We start from the raw sequence: 18,872 nt of genomic DNA on the forward strand, positions 1-18,872 counted from the left end.
ATTTCTTGTATCCAAACTTAGCATTACAGGTATCTGATCACAGCCATATTAACTATTATTTATTACATAATCTGTGTGAGGGCACAATAGATAGCGCCAATATCTCTGTTAAAATAACATTTACTAAGCATCGTTATATTTTCTAATGGGCAACAACTGGACTGGAGAAAATACGTTCTGCGTTTTCTGAAGCTTAGCAATACATGAGATTGACTGAGAAATCTTAATGTGTTCCGCATTCTCAGACATTATTCACTGCTCTCTCTGTACTTTCCACTGACCTGATAATCACAGCTTTTTTCACATGAACCTACACCTGCAGTGGAAACGGCTACAAGTAATACATTCCAGGTAAAGTGATTTTTAAGCTGTGTACACATGCATCGATTTTTGGCTATTTTCGATTCGATTTTGCTTATTAATGCCAAATTGAATGGGAAGATCTGATGCCAGATCTAATAGAAATGAAGTGTGTGTATACAGCTTGACCCTGACCACAAGCTGGGTTTTAGTGGGTCTTTTTTACAGACGAGCTGCAGTGGAAACAGCTCTTACCCATGATTTGACACAGGAATTTCCATAAAGCTGCTGATTGGTCCCTCCTAGGCACTGGCAGCTGATGTCATCACCCATGGAACAGAGGAGACACTGGGAGAGGTTGTTTTAAGCCCAGGAATACCCGGGAATACAGCGCAGTGGAAATGGGAACAATGGGGTGTGAGACCTGACAAACTCTAGGGTAAAAAATCCATGGTCTAACCTGATATTTTGGTGGAAAAGGGGTATCAGAAGGCATTTTATAGACTAACCACAAGCTACAGAAAGATCTTTAGCATATTTCCCCATAACTCTGCCTTTGACCTTTGCTATTGTTCTGATACAGCTTTGAATAAAGTCCACGGACCTTTTGCCTAGTTTTGTGTGCGTTTTATGTATACACCATAAACATGTTAACAATTTTCCAATAAAGGTTAGATATTAATGTTTACTTTGTATGAATGGAATGTAATACACATACTTTTACTGAATGGTAATAGAAATATGAGCTGCCTGTGTATGTACTGTAAAATATTCAAGTCATGAATTTACAACATTTTTGTACTTTAGGGAGGGTTTGGATCGTTTTATCGACCATAGTTAGGTCGACAGTCATTAGGTCGACACCGTTGGGTCGACAGGTGGGAAGGTCAACAAGGTTCTAGGTCGACATGGGTCAAAGGTGACAGATGTCTAGGTTGACATGGGGCAAGGTCGACATGGGTTTAGGTCGTCATATGCATTAGGTCGACATGGGCTAGGTCGACAGGTCGTTAGGTCGACATGGGTTTTTTCACTGATTCTTTACCCAAATGTCGACACAGTCGACATGGACAGTGTTGGAAGTCAACTGCATGGCTCGCTTCACTCGCAATGCTTCGGGCACGGTGCCTCACTGCGCTCGGGACACTAGTTTATTCTCCCACCACACCCTAGTGGATGGTAGGGAATGAAATACCGCCTGTCGGCACATGTCGGCTCAAAAAACAGTGAAAAAACCCACGTTGGACTAACGACCTGTCGACCTAACCCATGTCGAACTAACGTATATATCGACCTAAACCCATGTCGACCTTGCCCCATGTCAACCTAGACACCTGTCGAAAGACAAATTCTTGTAAAGCAAGAAAAGAAAAGGATGTCACTGATGCACCGAGAGAGAGAAAATTTAATAAGTAACCTTTATTTATAATTTTTTAAAAACTTTTGGCAAAAATATAAAAGACACAATAAACACATTAAACATAGACAAGTAAAAAAGGATGAAGATATCCTTGACTCCGTGGGGTCCCACTTCACAATGTTTTTATACGTATAAATGTCAACACTTTAATATGTGTTTAGTGCATTCACTGTTTCCAGAATAGGAACTGGTTGATATATATTTTCCCAGTTTTCAAGTACTAAATAGCGGTATCACTTTAAGCACCTATTAGGTTCAGGAGTGCCTGTATACCAATTTTGTCTATGGTGTGAGGGTAACCAAAGATTTATGGTCTCACCCAGCAGGCTGGTATAATTAAAACATATGCAGATATGAGCGTTTATAATGTAGTATGCTCAAAAAAGTATCAGTGCCAGAGACAGCAATAAGCTGTGTGGCCACTGCAATACCCGGATGGTGCTTAAGTGAGTGGTAATTTCAGTGCTCTGAGTCCGGTCTGTGAGCCGGGACAGTGGGATTCACAGCGTGTAATTGAGAAGTGCTGCGCCCACTCTCGTCACTCCGGCTGAGAATGACACAGCCGGCTCGCACTGTACTGCACGTGGGGGTCTGAGTCAGTCTGTGGGACTGTCAGCCGGTGTGCTGGGCATCAGAACTGCGGTGCGCACCGCGTCTGCCTGCCATATGAGTGCTTGGATGCACGCCGCTGTGGATACTGCTAAATGGAGAGAAACAGATCAAAATGCATTCATGGGGGGAGAGGGAAGTGGGAGCACACTGCGGAGTGTATGGCGCACCGCAGTTCTGATGCCCAGCACACCGGCTGACAGTCCCACAGACTGACTCAGACCCCCACGTGCAGTACAGTGCGAGCCGGCTGTGTCATTCTCAGCCGGAGTGACGAGAGTGGGCGCAGCACTTCTCAATTACACGCTGTGAATCCCACTGTCCCGGCTCACAGACCGGACTCAGAGCACTGAAATTACCACTCACTTAAGCACCATCCGGGTATTGCAGTGGCCACACAGCTTATTGCTGTCTCTGGCACTGATACTTTTTTGAGCATACTACATTATAAACGCTCATATCTGCATATGTTTTAATTATACCAGCCTGCTGGGTGAGACCATAAATCTTTGGTTACCCTCACACCATAGACAAAATTGGTATACAGGCACTCCTGAACCTAATAGGTGCTTAAAGTGATACCGCTATTTAGTACTTGAAAACTGGGAAAATATATATCAACCAGTTCCTATTCTGGAAACAGTGAATGCACTAAACACATATTAAAGTGTTGACATTTATACGTATAAAAACATTGTGAAGTGGGACCCCACGGAGTCAAGGATATCTTCATCCTTTTTTACTTGTCTATGTTTAATGTGTTTATTGTGTTTTTTATATTTTTGCCAAAAGTTTTTAAAAAATTATAAATAAAGGTTACTTATTAAATTTTCTCTCTCTCGGTGCATCACAAAGTGACATCCTTTTCTTTTCTTGCTTTACAAGAATTTGTCTTTTGCTTCAAACTTATGTCCCGTGATAGCACACCCTCAGCATAAATATTTACGTATATAACACTATCATTTGAGGGGTCACCTAACACTAACTCTACGTATACTCTTCCTGTGCGATTAACCCTGTCCTCCCTTTGTTATTCTAGACACCTGTCGACCTTGACGCATGTCAAACTAGAACCCTGTCAACCTTCCCACCTGTCGACCCAACGGTGTCGACCTAATGACTGTCAGGGGGCGATCGGACCTCTAGATACACCCCCAATGATAAGGGAGGTTCAACAGCCGGCCCCAGAGGAGGTTACGCTCAGGTGTCGCCAGAGGCAAAAACATGAAAACAATAAAAATAACTAAATGTGTGGAGAGAGGACCAAGTAGCTGCCTGTTCTGCCAAAGCCCAGTGTTGCACTTCACAGAAGGTCTACACTGCCCTATTGGAATGTGCACCCATTATGATGCCGGTCGCCCCAAACTGGAATAGGTTTGAATGATGACCAACACACAATGTATTATTTGTAGCCGATCAACCACATTTATAAATCCGCAGAGGTCGAGCTACGTCTAGTAGAGCCAGGTCCTCCCAGGACTTTTGTCTTGAACGTAGGAACCATATGAAGAACCATTCTATCATCATGGAAGACAAGAAAAGGTGGTCTGCAAAGTCCCTGATAGCACACTGCATATACCTTTGGAACAAAGCTCTCTACCCAGGGGAGGGCTTTGGCTGCCTCCGCCATCGCTGTGGCTCTTTGCGCCTCCCTGATGCATTGTGGTGGTGGTGTTGTCCAACTGAATATGAACTGGCCGGCCAGCCAGAATGGATTGAGCACCCAAGATGGCCAGAAAGATGGCTAGGAAGTTGAGTTCATTGAATGGCAAAGCCGCTTTCGATGGTGACCAAAGGCTTTGGAGCTGACAGTGTCATGTCATGGCATTGTAATGCAGGTGACCTACAATGAGGTTAAATGGCTACAAAATTTAACTTTAGAGTATGTGTACATATGCTAGGGACTATACATTGTAATCTCCACTGGGGGCAGGAACTTCCGCATACCTACGATCAATTCTAAATTGGGCAGATCATGGAAGAGACGGTCATGGAAGTATCAGTGACTTATAGTTAAAGCATACTGGCAAGTGAAGCGTATTTCCGGTGGATCTCTCCGCCTAGCATGGGGCTGGTGGTACTAATGATAACACGGATCCTCTAGCACAAGTTGTACAGACTCTTGCAATAGCAATAGGTAGTAAATCTGGCTTCTGCAGCTTTGCATTCATCGCTTTGCATTCATCACTTTGCATTCGACTCTATTCACATTTATTTCAATTTAATATGCCTTTGTTCACTTTAAGCAGGGAAAACGCATTTCATACTGATGGAATTCATGATGTCTCTGGAGTGACTAACAAGCTATATCATGCCATTCCTTTGTAAGAATCCTATCTATCATCACATATAAATCCAGCCTGGTACTAACCCATCCTGTTATGGAGTTCCAGCACATCTGTGAGCTAGCTCAGATACTAACCGATTCCCCAGGCAAGACACGACATGAAACTCTCTGCGTTATTATTTCTCCGTTATATGATATGTGATTCCGGAAAACTTCAATGGAATCTTTTTATTGCACATATTATCTGATTTTGCAATTAATAGGTAAACTATTTCCTTAGAAATGCCTGAAATAAATGGCATGATGTCGGATATATGCTGTTTTTGCCTATTTCTAGCATATATTGGGGGAAATTTACCAATATGAAAAACCTAGTTATTCGTATTGGTATTTCCCCTACGACTGCATACGACTGTTTCAGTCGTATGCAAAGTCGTGTTCCGGAGGGGAATGTACAAAGCAGTCATATACGACGGCTTTGTAACCCACCGATGTCGTAGGAATTCGTATTAGCTGGCCATATATACGGCCGCTGATACGAATTCGTACAGTCAGCCTGCACGGATCAGTCAGATCCGTGCAGGCTGCAAGGTGTAAAAAAAATAGAAAAATAAATAAATAAAAAAAAAAACCAGCGTGGGGTCCCCCCCACAGCTGTAACCAGCACCAGGCTGAAGGAGCCGGGGCCGGTAATTAAAAATCAGGGAACCCGACAAATAGGGGTTCCCTGATTTTTAACAACCAGCCCCAGGCTCCTGCTCTGGGGCTGGTTCCCAAAATACGGGGGACAAAATGAGTAGGGGTCCCCCGTATTTTAAGAACCAGCCCCAGGCAAAACCAGCCAGCAGGGTAATGCCACAGCCGGGGGGAGACTTTTTATACAAGTCCCCCCGGCCAAAGCATTCAGCCCTCTGACCAGTCAGCCTGGCCAGGGGCCCTGGGGGAGTGGGGACCCCCCCCCCAATAAAGGGGTCCCCCCCCTCCAGGACTTACCTGACCAGGCTGAAGCCTGGTGCTGTCCCCGATGCCCCTGGGCGGTGGGCATCGGGCTGATTCAAGTGTAAAAAAAAGGATTAAACTATTGTTTTTTACTGTGGCACTACAAGTGCCAGCAAGCCTCCCCAGCAAGCTGGGACTTGGAGAACCACAAGTCCCAGCCTGCTGGGCATTAAAGGGCCCGCTGGCACTTGTAGTTCCACAGTTAAAAAAATAGTACACAAAACACACTGACACAAATTTTAAATAAAAGTTTAATACACACATCACACACACACTGATACTTACCTATCTTGATCCGGTCGGTAGGTCGGTGGCTCCGGTGTCGGCGTCTCCGGTGTCGGCGGCTCCGGGGTCGGCTTCCTGTCTGAAGAAAATCCATGGTAGACCTGTGGAAGGAAATCCTACTCACCAGGTCCTCCATGGATGGTCTTGTGGCTTCTGTCTTCTTTTCCAGGGCTTATTTCTTTATCTTCTTTCTTCTTCTTTACGCTGCCGGGCTCCCGGGACTTTCAGAGCTTCAGAGATGTTTCCTCCTCGACGACTGGACTAAGAATGAATTCTAGCCAATCAGGAGCCGACTGTTAGGCGCCGCACCTGGCGTCGCCGCCGTCCAGGTCCCTCGGCAGCGTCTGCGCTGCTAGGACGGCGGCCATCTTCCGACGCGCGTCATCAGGAAGCTTCGGGGACGTTGCTAGGCAACGCCCCGAACTTCCGCTCCGGCCGTCTCTGCAGGGGGAAGACTGTGCAGGGCGGACAGGAAGTGATGTCGCCACAGGGGGCGGCTAATTCAAATATAAGCCGGCGTCTTTCTCACACAGACGCCGGTTATAGCGTTCTTTCAGCCTGTTGCTGAGATCGTGTTCCTGGTCCTGGAGCCTGTTGGAGAATCCCTGTTTTTTCCCCGCCTGGTCTGCCTTGTCTGGTTTGGTCCTGCCGTTCCCTGGTTCCTAAAGCGTGTCCTGCTGGGAGAGTTTACCGTCCTCAGAAGTCTGGAGGGGCTTGTCTGTAATATCGTCATCATTCCAGATAAGTCAGGGGTCACCCTGTGTTTCCCTCCTGCTATTTTGGCACATTTCATTATAGTACATCTCATTAAGCATTGTTGCTATTTTCTTATATAACATCTCTCAAGCATTGTTGCCATTTTTGATATCTTCTTCTGAGCATAGTTGCTATTTCTTTATATTACATCTCTCAAGCATTGTTGCTGTTTCTATATCTTTTTCTGAGCATTGTTGCTATATCTTTATATTACACCTCTTGGGCATTGTTGCCATTTATTCCTTGATCCATCATAACGCATGGTTGCACCCTATAAGGGTTACCACCTAGCATCACCACCCATCGGGGAATCCGGGGACCCCTATCGTAGTGTCAGGTCAGTTAGTTGTCCCCTTGCTCTCCTCTGGCCTTGGTGGGCGTGTTGTCACTCTCAAGACCAGATGGCATCGGGGTTGGAGCTGGACTAACCAGCTCCTTCGGACGCGGCTATTATTGGCGAAGCCTAGTTCCGCACACGTCCGCCAACTCCAGCTCGAGGCAACGGAGATAGGGCAAGATAGGTGGTCCCTATTCCCTTATATTATAACCGGCCCAAAATTGGATCCTCAGCAGTTCTGGAGGATCTTCCTTTAGCTCAGTTATTGTGCTTGTTTTTTGTTTCTTACATTCATCATGGATCCCACGGCAGGGAGTCCTGCCCAAGTACTCTCTGACCAGGTCCGTCTCCTCACGCAGCAGATGGTAGAATTGTCCCTGCGAGTAGAGACACAGGAGGAGGTTAGAAGAGTAGTCCCTGTTATTCCCCAACCAGTAAAAGAGCCTAAAATGAATTTACCCGACCGCTTCACTGGCGACCGCAAATTATTTTTCAATTTTAGGGAGAGCTGCAAACTATATTTCCGTCTCCGGCCCGCTTCCTCTGGATCCGAGGCTCAGAAGGTTGGGTTGGTAGTCTCCCTACTCCAAGGGGATCCACAGACATGGGCCTTTGGATTAGGGGCAGATAGCTCAGTACTGTGGATGCATTTTTTACGGCGATGGGGGTGCTGTATGATGATCCCGATAAGGCAGCCTCCGCCGAGGCTCACATCATGCCTTAAAACAAGGTCGCCGTACTGCAGAGGCCTATTGCTCCGAATTCCGTCGCTACGCTGGGGATACCACTTGGAATGATCCTGCACTGTGGAGCCAATTCCGTCTTGGTCTAGCAGATCAGGTCAAGGATTTCCTGGTTCAGTATCCGGCGGCAGCTTCTCTTGATGATTTGATGCAGTTGGTGGTACGCATCGACAGACGCATCAGGGAGAGGCGTTCGGAGCGAGAGTTGCCTTCCTGCCCTCTTGCCGATGCAGGGGGAGAGATGGTGGGCGGGTCTGAAGAACCAATGCAGATTGGAGCGTCTCACTTATCTAACCAGGAGAAGGCACGCCGATGTTCCTTAGGCTTGTGTTTGTATTGTGGGGGTAAGGGGCACCTTGTCGGCACATGCCCAGAACGTCCGGAAAACACCAAGGCCTAGGGGTTAGGGGAGGAATCCTCTTAGGCCAATCCCGCTTGTCTCCCAATAATTCACTATTATTATTAGTATGTTTAGGTCTAGGGGTTCAACGCCGGGAATCCCAAGCCTTTGTGGATAGTGGAGCAGCCGGGAATTTCATCGATTTTCGGTTGGTTCAGGATCTCGCCATTCCATTAGTCCCACTACCTTCCGAGTTATCTGTTTTTGACTTGGATGGTAGTCTTCTTCCCAAGGGACTGATCTCCCATCGTACCGTGCCGTTAGACCTAAGCATAGGTTCCACACATTCTGAGAAATTAGAATTTTTTGTTATTCATAGTCCCTTAGCTCCTGTGGTGCTTGGCTTGCCTTGGTTGAAATTACATAACCCCCAGTTCGATTGGCAGACTGGGGAATTGCTGCGGTGGGGTGGGTCATGCGCTGACTAATGTCTACACCTCCCTGTCAGGGTCTCAAGTTTCGCCAATCCTCTGCTTCCTGCTCCTTATGCTTCTTTTTCTGATGTTTTCTCCAAAAAGGAGGCAGAGACCTTACCGCCCCATCGGTCTTATGACTGTGCCATCAGTCTACTCCCTCAGGCTAAGTTACCCAAGGGTCGTTTGTACTCCTTGTCGTTACCCGAAGCAAAGGCGATGGAGGAGTATATAGCCGACAATTTAAAGAAGGGCTTTATACGTCCCTCAAAGTCTCCTGTAGGGGCGGGGTTTTTTTTTGTTGGCAAGAAAGATGGGACCTTACGTCCATGTATTGATTACAGACAACTTAACCTGATTTCTGTCAAAAACTCTTATCCTTTGCCTTTGATCTCCGTGTTGTTTGATCAACTGCGCTCTGCCACTGTATTTTCAAAGATCGATCTCTGAGGTGCTTATAATTTGATTAGAATCAAGGCAGGGGATGAGTGGAAGACCGCTTTTAACACTCACACTGGTCATTATGAATATCTTGTAATGCCCTTTGGGTTGGCCAATGCCCCTGCGGTCTTTCAAGACTTCATTAATGACGTCCTCCGGGATTTTGTGGGGATTTTTGTGGTCGTTTATCTGGACGACATCTTGATTTTTTCTTCTTCTTTAGAACAACATAGAGTACATGTTAAAGAGGTTTTACAGAGACTCAGAGAGAACTCTCTCTATGCTAAACTCGAGAAATGCGAGTTTGAGGTTCATAGTATCTCCTTCCTTGGCTATATTATTTCCCCGGTGGGCTTCTGTATGGATCCTGCCAAGGTTCAGGCTATCATGGATTGGGTGCAGCCCACTACTCTTAAAGCGGTCCAGAGGTTTCTGGGATTCGCGAATTACTATCGCAGGTTCATCCCTGCGTTCTCAGATATTGTTGCGCCCATCGTTGCACTCACTAAGAAGGGTGCAGATCCTGCTCTCTGGTCTTCAGAGGCCCGTAATTCTTTTCGCCATCTCAAAGAGGCATTTGTTTCAGCTCGTATCTTACGTCATCCTGATCCTGACCGCCCGTTTATTTTGGAGGTAGATGCCTCTGAGATTGGCATTGGGGCTGTACTGTCACAGGTGGATCCCAAGGACGGTCTTTTACATCCCTGTGCCTTCCATTCTCGTAAATTCTCTTCCGCGGAGTGCAATTACGATGTGGGGAACAGGGAACTCCTTGCCATAAAGTGTGCTCTGGAGGAGTGGAGGCACTGGTTGGAGGGAGCCAAATTTCAGGTGACCATTTTTACTGATCATAAGAACCTCTCTTATCTACAGGATGCCAAGAGGCTTAATGCCCGTCAGGCGAGGTGGGCGTTATTCTTTGCTCGATTCAATTTTCGTATTACATTTAGGCCAGGTTCCAGAAACATCAAGGCTGACGCCTTGTCTAGGAGTTTTTTGGGTCTTCAGGACAGGGAATCTGCGCTTGAAACCATTATTCCATCTTCCCGGATTTTTGTTGGTATCACTCAAACTCTCTTAGATAAAGTCATACGGGCACAATCGGAGGCACCCGACCTCACCCCCTCGGGGAAATTGTTTATTCCCTCTAGACTCAGAGGAAAAGTTCTTGTTGAGTTTCATGCAGCCAGGACTGCAGGTCATCCAGGTTCTGCTAAGACGTTGGATTTAATCTCTCGTTCGGTATGGTGGCCATCAATGAGGGGGGATGTGGAATCCTTTTTCAAATCCTGCGAGGTCTGTGCCAGAAACAAGTCCCTCCGCACCCCACCCACGGGTCAACTTCTTCCTTTATCTTGTCCGGTAAAACCATGGACCCATATCTCCATGGATTTTATTGTGGATTTGCCCCCATCCTCCGGTCATGATACCATCTGGGTAGTAGTGGACCGCTTCAGTAAAATGGCGCATTTTATTCCTCTTGTGGTTCTTCCCTCCGCCCAGAGATTGGCTGCATTATTTTTTCTGCATGTCTTTCGCCTCCATGGTCTCCCTATGGACATTGTCTCGGATAGGGGGGTACAGTTTGTCGCCAGGTTTTGGAAGTCCCTCTGTTCGGCTTTGGGCATCAACCTCAGTCCATCTTCTGGGTATCATCCTCAGTCGAATGGACAGACTGAGAGAGTCAATCAAACCCTCGAGCAATTTTTAAGATGTTACGCTTCCAAGTGCCAGAATAATTGGTCAGAGGATCTGCCTTTCGCGGAGTTTGCATACAATAATGCATGGCATTCAGCTTCTAAGATGTCTCCATTTTTTTGTAATTCTGGTCAACACCCCAGAGCTAATTCTTTTGATCCCGGATCTTCTGGGGGCGGTTCTTGGTTGTCACAGAAAAGGGCCATTTGGAGCAAGGTTCATAAAGCTCTTCTTGCCTCATCGGCATCTGCCAAACGGTTCTCCGATCGACACAGGAAGCCATGTCCGTTCAGAGTAGGAGACTGGGTTTGGCTTTCAACCCGGAACATTAAGATTCGCCAGGTCTCTCAGAGACTTGGTCCCGCCGCCTATGCTAACCCCCTCCCCCGCAGTCTTACCTATCGCGCTGGTCCTGGCGGCTCCGTCCGTTCATCTGCTGAGGACCACCACAAAATGGCCGCCCCCGTACAGCAGACAGTTTCAGAGAACTGTTTGCTATATGGGGGCGGCCATTTTGTTGTGGTCCTCATCAGAAGAACGGAGCCGCCGGGACCAGCAAGATACGGATCTGACTGATCCGTGCAGGCTAAAACGAGAATACGACAGGAAAATGGTGTTCTATTTTTCTGCCGTATTTTCGTGGACAAAAGCAGCCGTATTTTCTATACGGCTGCTTAGTAAATCAGGAACCACCATTCTTTTGAATGGTGATTTCTGTCGTATCCTAACGATGGTGTAGACATTCGTATTTGTAAATAAAAATACGAATGTTCCATCCCTAGGACTACGAATTGTTGTATTTTGGGGATAGAAAATCCCGAAAATACAAATTCGTAAAAAAAGGTGTATTTCTCCCTACGAATACACCTTTTTTCTACGAATCCATATTAGTAAATTTCCCCCATTATGTGTATGACTGGACAAAATACTCCTACAACATATAGAACAGACATGGTAATTCCCGAGCTGTTTGTGCTGTATCACAGTGATATAAAGCTTGGTAAGTAATAACGATATTCATGTCTATTAAAGAGAAAAAAGGAAAGTGTGTCACTGTGTGGTGCACAGGAGGTGAATTTCACATAAAATGTAACCTTTATTGATTTCTTTATAAAATGTTGCGAAATATTGAATAAAATATACACAAATTGACACGGACAAACGTATTAAAAAGGATACTCGATCCTCACACAGGGGTTCCCCCGCTGCACTATCTCCCTGAAATAAGTTGGTTCTTCTTAAACAGCACACGCTACTCAAAGTCTGGTCCTGAGAAGCTTGTTTGCGAAGCGTACGCAGACCATTGTACCCACAGTGTGTGCATCCCCCCTGCTCCCCTCCCCCCATGAATGTATTTTGATTTCTGTTTAGCTTAAAACGGCAGCGCTACCCACGGACGCCAGTCGACACTGGGCTTGTGTTGACAGAGCAGCGGTGTGTGGCGCCTATCACCGTCTGATCACCGTCTGATCTCTGGTACCTGAGCGGCAAGGTGTCGGAGGTGTTATACGTGTACACCACGATCCCTGCTTAACACTGCATAGCGGTCGCGGCTGACGATCTCCCACTGAGCGGCAGGTGATCAGCATTGGAAACACAGTCCGTATGCTGCACCTGACTGACTCGGGGAAGTAGTCTGAGCCGGTACACATCCCTCGCCCACAAATTGGGGCTGTGGAACAGTACACACCGCCAGATATTGGGCCTTATTTTGGTTCATTCTTTCTGACAAAATCCTTCTTAGATGGACAAAACCATGTGCACTGCAGGGGGGGCAGATGTAACATGTGCAGAGAGAATTAGATTTGGGTGAGTAATTTTGTTTCTGTGCAGGGTAAATACTGACTGCTTTATTTTTACACTGCAATATAGATCTCACTTTGAAGTAAAACCCCACCCAAATCTAATTATCTCTGCACAAGTAACATCTGCCCCACCTGCAGTGCACATGGTTTTGCCCATCTAAGAAGGAATTTGTCAGAAAGAATGAACCAAAATAAGGCCAATTGTACCAATCCATTGTGCCTGCTCACATCACTGCATTATTGTTCATGAGGAGGCTGCAGCCAAAATACATATGTATATATATATATATATATATATATATATATATATATATATATATATATATATACAGTATATGTTTTAGAGACTTTGAGTAGCGTGTGCTGTTTAAGAAGAACCAACTTATTTCAGGGAGATAGTGCAGCGGGGGAACCCCTGTGTGAGGATTGAGTATCCTTTTCAATACGTTTGTCTGTGTCAATTTGTGTATATTTTATGTCAATATTTCACAACATTTTATAAAGAAATCAATAAAGGTTGCATTTTATGTGAAATTCACCTCCTGTGCACCACACAGTGACACACTTTCCTTTTTTCTCTTTAATTGCCTTGTATTGTGTCCGTGGTAGCACCCCCTCCCGTAATTAATTACAGTGATTATCCTATTAGAGGGGTTTCCTATCATATTTAATCAATACATCTTCAGTGCGACTGGCACATCTCCGTTTTTTGGATATTCATATCTATCATTCTGAAACTGTACAAAAACAGTACCTTCCCCCCATACATAGTCAAACTGTGACAGCACGGTGGCACAGTGCTTAGTATTGCAACCTCCCAGTCCTGGAGTCTTCAGTTTGAATCCAACCAGGGCATTAATCTGTCCAATGAAGAGTTCCAGGCAGTCATTGCCACAATAACACTGTGAGAGATTTAAACTGGGCACACACTATGCGATTTGCGGCACTGCCGATATTGACACAAGCATTAGGTCGAAATGGAAAAGGTTGACAAGAAAAAGGTCGACAAGTTTTTTGGGGGGTGTCTATTTAGACTTAAATTAACATGGACACCGGTATAAGTGTACTACGTCCCCTTGCTTCACTCGCTACATGACAAACCCATGACGACCTTATCCATGTCGACCTAATGGTTGTGTCGACCTAATAACCATGTCAACCCATTTAATGTGTCGACCTAGTGACTGTAGACCTAATAACTGTGGTCCTTATGTTTATAGACCCAGTGACCGCAGCAGAGTAGAGATGTAGAAAGAAGTACCTGACAATTGATGCAGACTCCGCCCCCGCTGTACTCTCCATGTATATCTAGACTTGCTTGACGAATCTCTACTTCAGCATCGTAATAGCAGTCAGAGGCATGTCCATGGCAATTGCACGCTGAGGAGAGGAGGCAATACTGTGTTACTGCGCTGCTGTAGCCAATAATGAGCCACAAGGAATTTAGCTAATTAAAGCCAATACACTTTAAAATGAGCTTAAAGAATATAACCTGATAACAACCAAATGTGTAAATCTCTCGACATAAAAATAAATAAATTGTTTATTGCTTGTTTTCGATGGTGGTGGTGGGAAGGGGGGGGGGTCTGCGCATGGGCATATATACACATGTACAGACCCTCTGTGCAAACGCCATCAGTGAGTATCACACCCGCCAAAGTGTTTGCACTGGCAGTGAGCAGCATCAGGGGAACACCCAGTGTTTTATGGCCGTCCCATTAAAATGCTGGGCGATCCCTTGGGGACGCAGATGTGGCATTGCCTGCTCTGAGTGGACGACTGACATCACATGGTGTCAGCGCCCGACACGTTTTCGGTAATCAGTGGCGGAGATAGACATCGGTTTAGACGGACTTTTATTTCCGAATGATTTCTGTCTCCTTTGGCCGCATGGGAGGGGATGTGTGAGGGGAGGTGTTCTCGTACACACCCCGTCGCATGCTAGCGTTCGGCGGGCGGTGCTGACCTGCTGGCTAGGCTGCGAGTATACGTATCTAATTGAACAGGTCTGAATCAGGCCCTTAGTCAGTGATGCATAAGGAACATACTGGATGTGCTCAAAAGGTCCTGGTATAAACGTTCAACAGTGTCTAGGTCGACAGTCAATAGGTCAGCACCAACTGTTACATTTTTAAAATTCACAGGTGACCTGGAAAACATGACCTGTGTGGGGTCCAGATGTCAGAATTTGAGAACCGGTACTCTAGTGTGATTTTGGTCTGCGGGAGGAAACCCACTCAGGCACACAAATAGATCCTGATCCCATCACCCCAGCACTGTAAGCCAGATGCATTACTCTCCTCCAGGGGGGTAACTAGATATTCGTAGGCAACGGTTTGTAAGGGCCCCCTATTTAGCAACTGATGGAGACAAATGTATGTAAAACATATTACTTAGACAGTAAAGATGGGCCCCTTTCAGCTCTGGGAACCATAGCAGCTACACCCCTTGCACCTATGGTAGTTACTCCCTTGCTCTCCTCAATCACCAGTATATATAATAATGCCTATTGCTTGCCAATCTTGTCCATTGCATGCTCTGATTTCCTGCCCTTTTAGGCAACTTCCAAAGGAAAATGAAGCTTTAAGATCTGTATTATGGTTTGCTTGGCTTGGTCCTTGATTTTCTTTTGGGCTGGGTGTCAGACTTATCTCCTGTTAAGCCATAGGCCTGGACAATGTCTCACATTTACTATTGTCTTCCTCATTTGCCCTCTTGTGTTTTCCCCCTGATTTCCCAACCCATTGGTTATGTTCCTTCTCTGATAACAAGCTTCACTGGCGCAGTTCCCAGTCATCTCCTGTCATTGTTCATTACAAGTCCACTATTATTAGGGGCATCATGTAAAATGAGCTGGCCTCATAGATTACTGTCCAGCATTCCTTCATGTAGTGAACAATCTATGAGTCATACATTTCAGGGTCTTATCATGTCTCCTATGGCCATTTCTTTTAGTCTGAAACATTTGTGATATCAAATCAGATTATTATTTCAAGTAAAGAATACAATTGTAGGCAACCATGCAAAGCTCAGCAGTACGTGATAAATAATAAGATTGTTTTTTTGCTTGGAACCATTTATACCACTGGCACTGCCAGCGAGATAGTTAGCAGGGTCACCCCCAGAGTAAAGGCTTAAAGGATGTTTAGCTAAGAATGCTGGCGCTTCCCTTATTATCTTCTCTATGAATACAACGCGGAGTCACAAATAAACAGACAGTGCCCCCAAATGTACTGGCCCTCATTTCGCCCCATTTTATTCTATATTGATTTTGCAAATCTGTAACACATTGTTTCACTTGTGTTCTCTTTAAATGCGCATAGGAGGAGCAGTGGTGGCCAACCCGTGTCTCTTGAGCAGCATGCGGCTCTTTCTTTATTCACATACGGCTCCCGACACTGGCAGCCTCCGGCCTTGAAAGCAGTGTACCAGATAGTGTGCTGACTAGCTGGTTATAGTGTGCTGACTAGCTGGTTATAGTGTGATGACTATCTGGTGATAGTGTGCTAACTAGCTGGTGATCGTGTGCTGACTAGCTGGTGATAGTGTACTGACTAGCTGGTGATAGTGTGCTGACTAGCTGGTGATAGTGTGCTGACTAGCTGGTGATAGTGTACTGACTAGCTGGTGATAGTGTGCTGACTAGCTGGTGATAGTGTGCTGACTAGCTGGGGATAGTGTGCTGACTAGCTGGTGATTGTGTGCTGACTAGCTGGTTATAGTGTGCTGACTAGCTGGTGATCGTGTGCTGACTAGCTGGTTATAGTGTGCTGACTAGCTGGTTATAGTGTGCTGACTAGCTGGTTATAGTGTGCTGACTAACTGGTGATAGTGTGCTGACTAGCTGGTGATAGTGTGCTGACTAGCTGGTGATAGTGTGCTGACTAACTGGTGATCGTGTGCTGACCAGCTGGTTATAGTGTGCTGACTAGCTGGTGATAGTGTGCTGACTAGCTGGTGATAGTGTGCTGACTAGCTGGTTATAGTATGCTGAATAGCTGGTGATAGTGTGCTGACTAACTGGTGATAGTGTGCTGACTAGCTGGTGATAGTGTACTGACTAGCTGGTGATAGTGTGCTGACTAGCTGGTGATAGTGTGCTGACTAGCTGGTGATAGTGTGCTGACTAGCTGGTGATAGTGTGCTGACTAGCTGGTGATAGTGTACTGACTAGCTGGTGTCAGCAGCGCAGTGTTCCCCATCTCTCCACTCCATTGTGTGATAAACTTAGCAGGCATGAGAATCAGCAGTACACAGAATGCAACCATCTCCCATTCATCGCTCTCTGCCAGCTAGACCAGGTATTAAGTTGGTCCCTGTGACTAGTGCCCTTTTCAAGAGGCTTTTGGGCGTTCTAAGACTTATAGCATTGCAGTGATTTCTTGCTAATGGATGCACTAATCCACCCTGATATACTGAGCTCATTACAATTAAGGGAGCAGTGAGGCTGCAGTGAAAATACTAGGGGCTGCTGCAGTGGCATGGGGAGGATGGACTGACACATGGCGGTCTACGGGTATTACGCATAAGGTTGGCCTGGAGGGGAAGTGGAAGTTTATTATATGAATCTGGATTTTTCAATGTATTTATTGTTGGATGTGGCTTTTTCAAAGTATTTTATACCAGGTATACCTGGACACAAGGCCATGCCCCATTTGGCACACGTTGGCTGATGTTGGCTCAGGGGCAACTGTAAACATATTTTTTTTTTTTTAGTTCACTCTTTCTGACAAAATCCTTCTTAGATGGACAAAACCATGTGCACTGCAGGTGGGGCAGAAGTAACTTGTGCAGAGAGAATTCGATTTGGGTGAGGGTTTTACTTCAAAGTGAGATCTATATTGCAGTGTAAAAATAAAGCAGCCAGTATTTACCCTGCACAGAAACAATATAACTCACCCAAATCTATCTCTCTGCACATTTTACATATGCCCCCCTGCAGTGCACATGGTTTTGTCCATCTAAGAAGGAATTTGCCTCTAAGAGTGAACTAGAATAAGGGTCTATGTCTCTGACTGGTTTGCCACCCCTCCTCTAGAGCATGATTCCAACACTCTGTGCCTAGGCATCCTGGGGTGCCACAAAGCTCCTGCAGGGAACCCTTGGGTTTTCGGTCCAGGACCAAATCAAATTATTTATAGTCAAAGTGATAAGCAAAACCAATGCTAGTGGCTGCCAACCCAAAACATGTGGACAATAAAAAAAAACAACTGTGTGACACCACATAGCTGACCCTAAGGATGACAGGTGGGCAAAATTTATTTAATTCTATATTTTTCCCAAATTTTTCAAAAAAAAATTCATTCTAGGGGTGCCATGAAAAAATTCTAATACTCTAGGGCGCTGTGATTCAATAACGTTTAGGAACCACTGCTTTGTAGTTTTAACACTGACATATTTAAAAGTTGGAGAACTTGTTATACTGATGAATGTTTTTTTCATGTTAATGGTGGGGATGTTTAAATCACTTACTTACTTAATCATTGAATGAGTGTCCTGCCCTTGCAAATATAAGTCAGTGGAGACTGAAAAATATTTGTGGGTACCGGGACAAAGACAGGGCGGGTGGCTGACGTCATGTGACATCAGCTGCCAACCCCTGGCAGGCATCGGCCCATCCGTGCACCCATGGGAACGCCCAGTGTTTTCATAGAGACGCCCATCAGTGCGCCAGCGGGAGACGGCGCAGGGTACCGGGCAGGGGAAGAGAAGACGCTGACGGGCAGTGATGCACCGCCAGCAGAGGACTTAAAACAAAAAAAAAAACATACAAATGAATGGGAAGCCATTTATTGGCTGAAACCTCTCTCAGCCAATTGCTTCTCTTCTCCTGCCCGGGTTCCCTGCGCCGGCTTCCTCCTCTGCCCGGCTCCCTCCACCCAGCTCTCTGGTAGCCGGCATACCCTGCACGGCTCCGGGCCGCACATAAGATTTAGCATATCTTAATTTAGCACGGGATGTCTATATAGACGATATGGACCATTTTCATCCGAATTGGGTGAAATCATGCCCATATCGCATAGTGTATGGGGGCCTTAAGAGTGATCGGCCCCTATGATTCAAATGAAATCTGTACAGCTAAAGATGTTATACAATTCTAGATATATTCTTTAATATATTTAATACTCACGTTCACATTGATTGGCTGTGTCAATACTTGCTGGTTGCCAAGCTTTCTGATTAAAACCCGGGCAACAGCTGTCACAGATTTCCCCGCATGTGTTATGTCGACATTGACATCTATACCTTCAAATGTGAAAAACAACAATAATATTAACCCAAATTTACACAAATAACAATATGAAAGATTTCTAAAGCAGCATGCACCCAAAAGGCCACTAGACCTAAACATTGCTGTGAATCACGGAGGTAAAGTACA

The 18,872-nt window shown here is 45.7% G+C and overlaps 1 protein-coding gene across 2 annotated transcripts in view; it reads right to left on the bottom strand.

Moving 5' to 3' along the window:
- The window catches only part of LAMA3 (laminin subunit alpha 3), a 208,285-nt gene that overhangs the window by 146,443 nt on the left and 42,970 nt on the right, over positions 1-18,872 (bottom strand). For both annotated transcript variants that reach the window (XM_083187511.1, XM_083187512.1), the window contains exons 7-8: positions 18,624-18,739; positions 13,755-13,873 (exon numbers count right to left, since the gene is read on the bottom strand). In XM_083187511.1, the coding sequence (XP_083043637.1) occupies positions 13,755-13,873; positions 18,624-18,739 (235 nt within the window). The remainder of the gene's footprint in view (positions 1-13,754; positions 13,874-18,623; positions 18,740-18,872) is intronic.

The sequence above is a fragment of the Crinia signifera genome, chromosome 5 (assembly GCF_055691185.1).
Source record: "Crinia signifera chromosome 5, ASM5569118v1, whole genome shotgun sequence".
Classification (NCBI taxonomy): domain Eukaryota; kingdom Metazoa; phylum Chordata; class Amphibia; order Anura; family Myobatrachidae; genus Crinia; species Crinia signifera.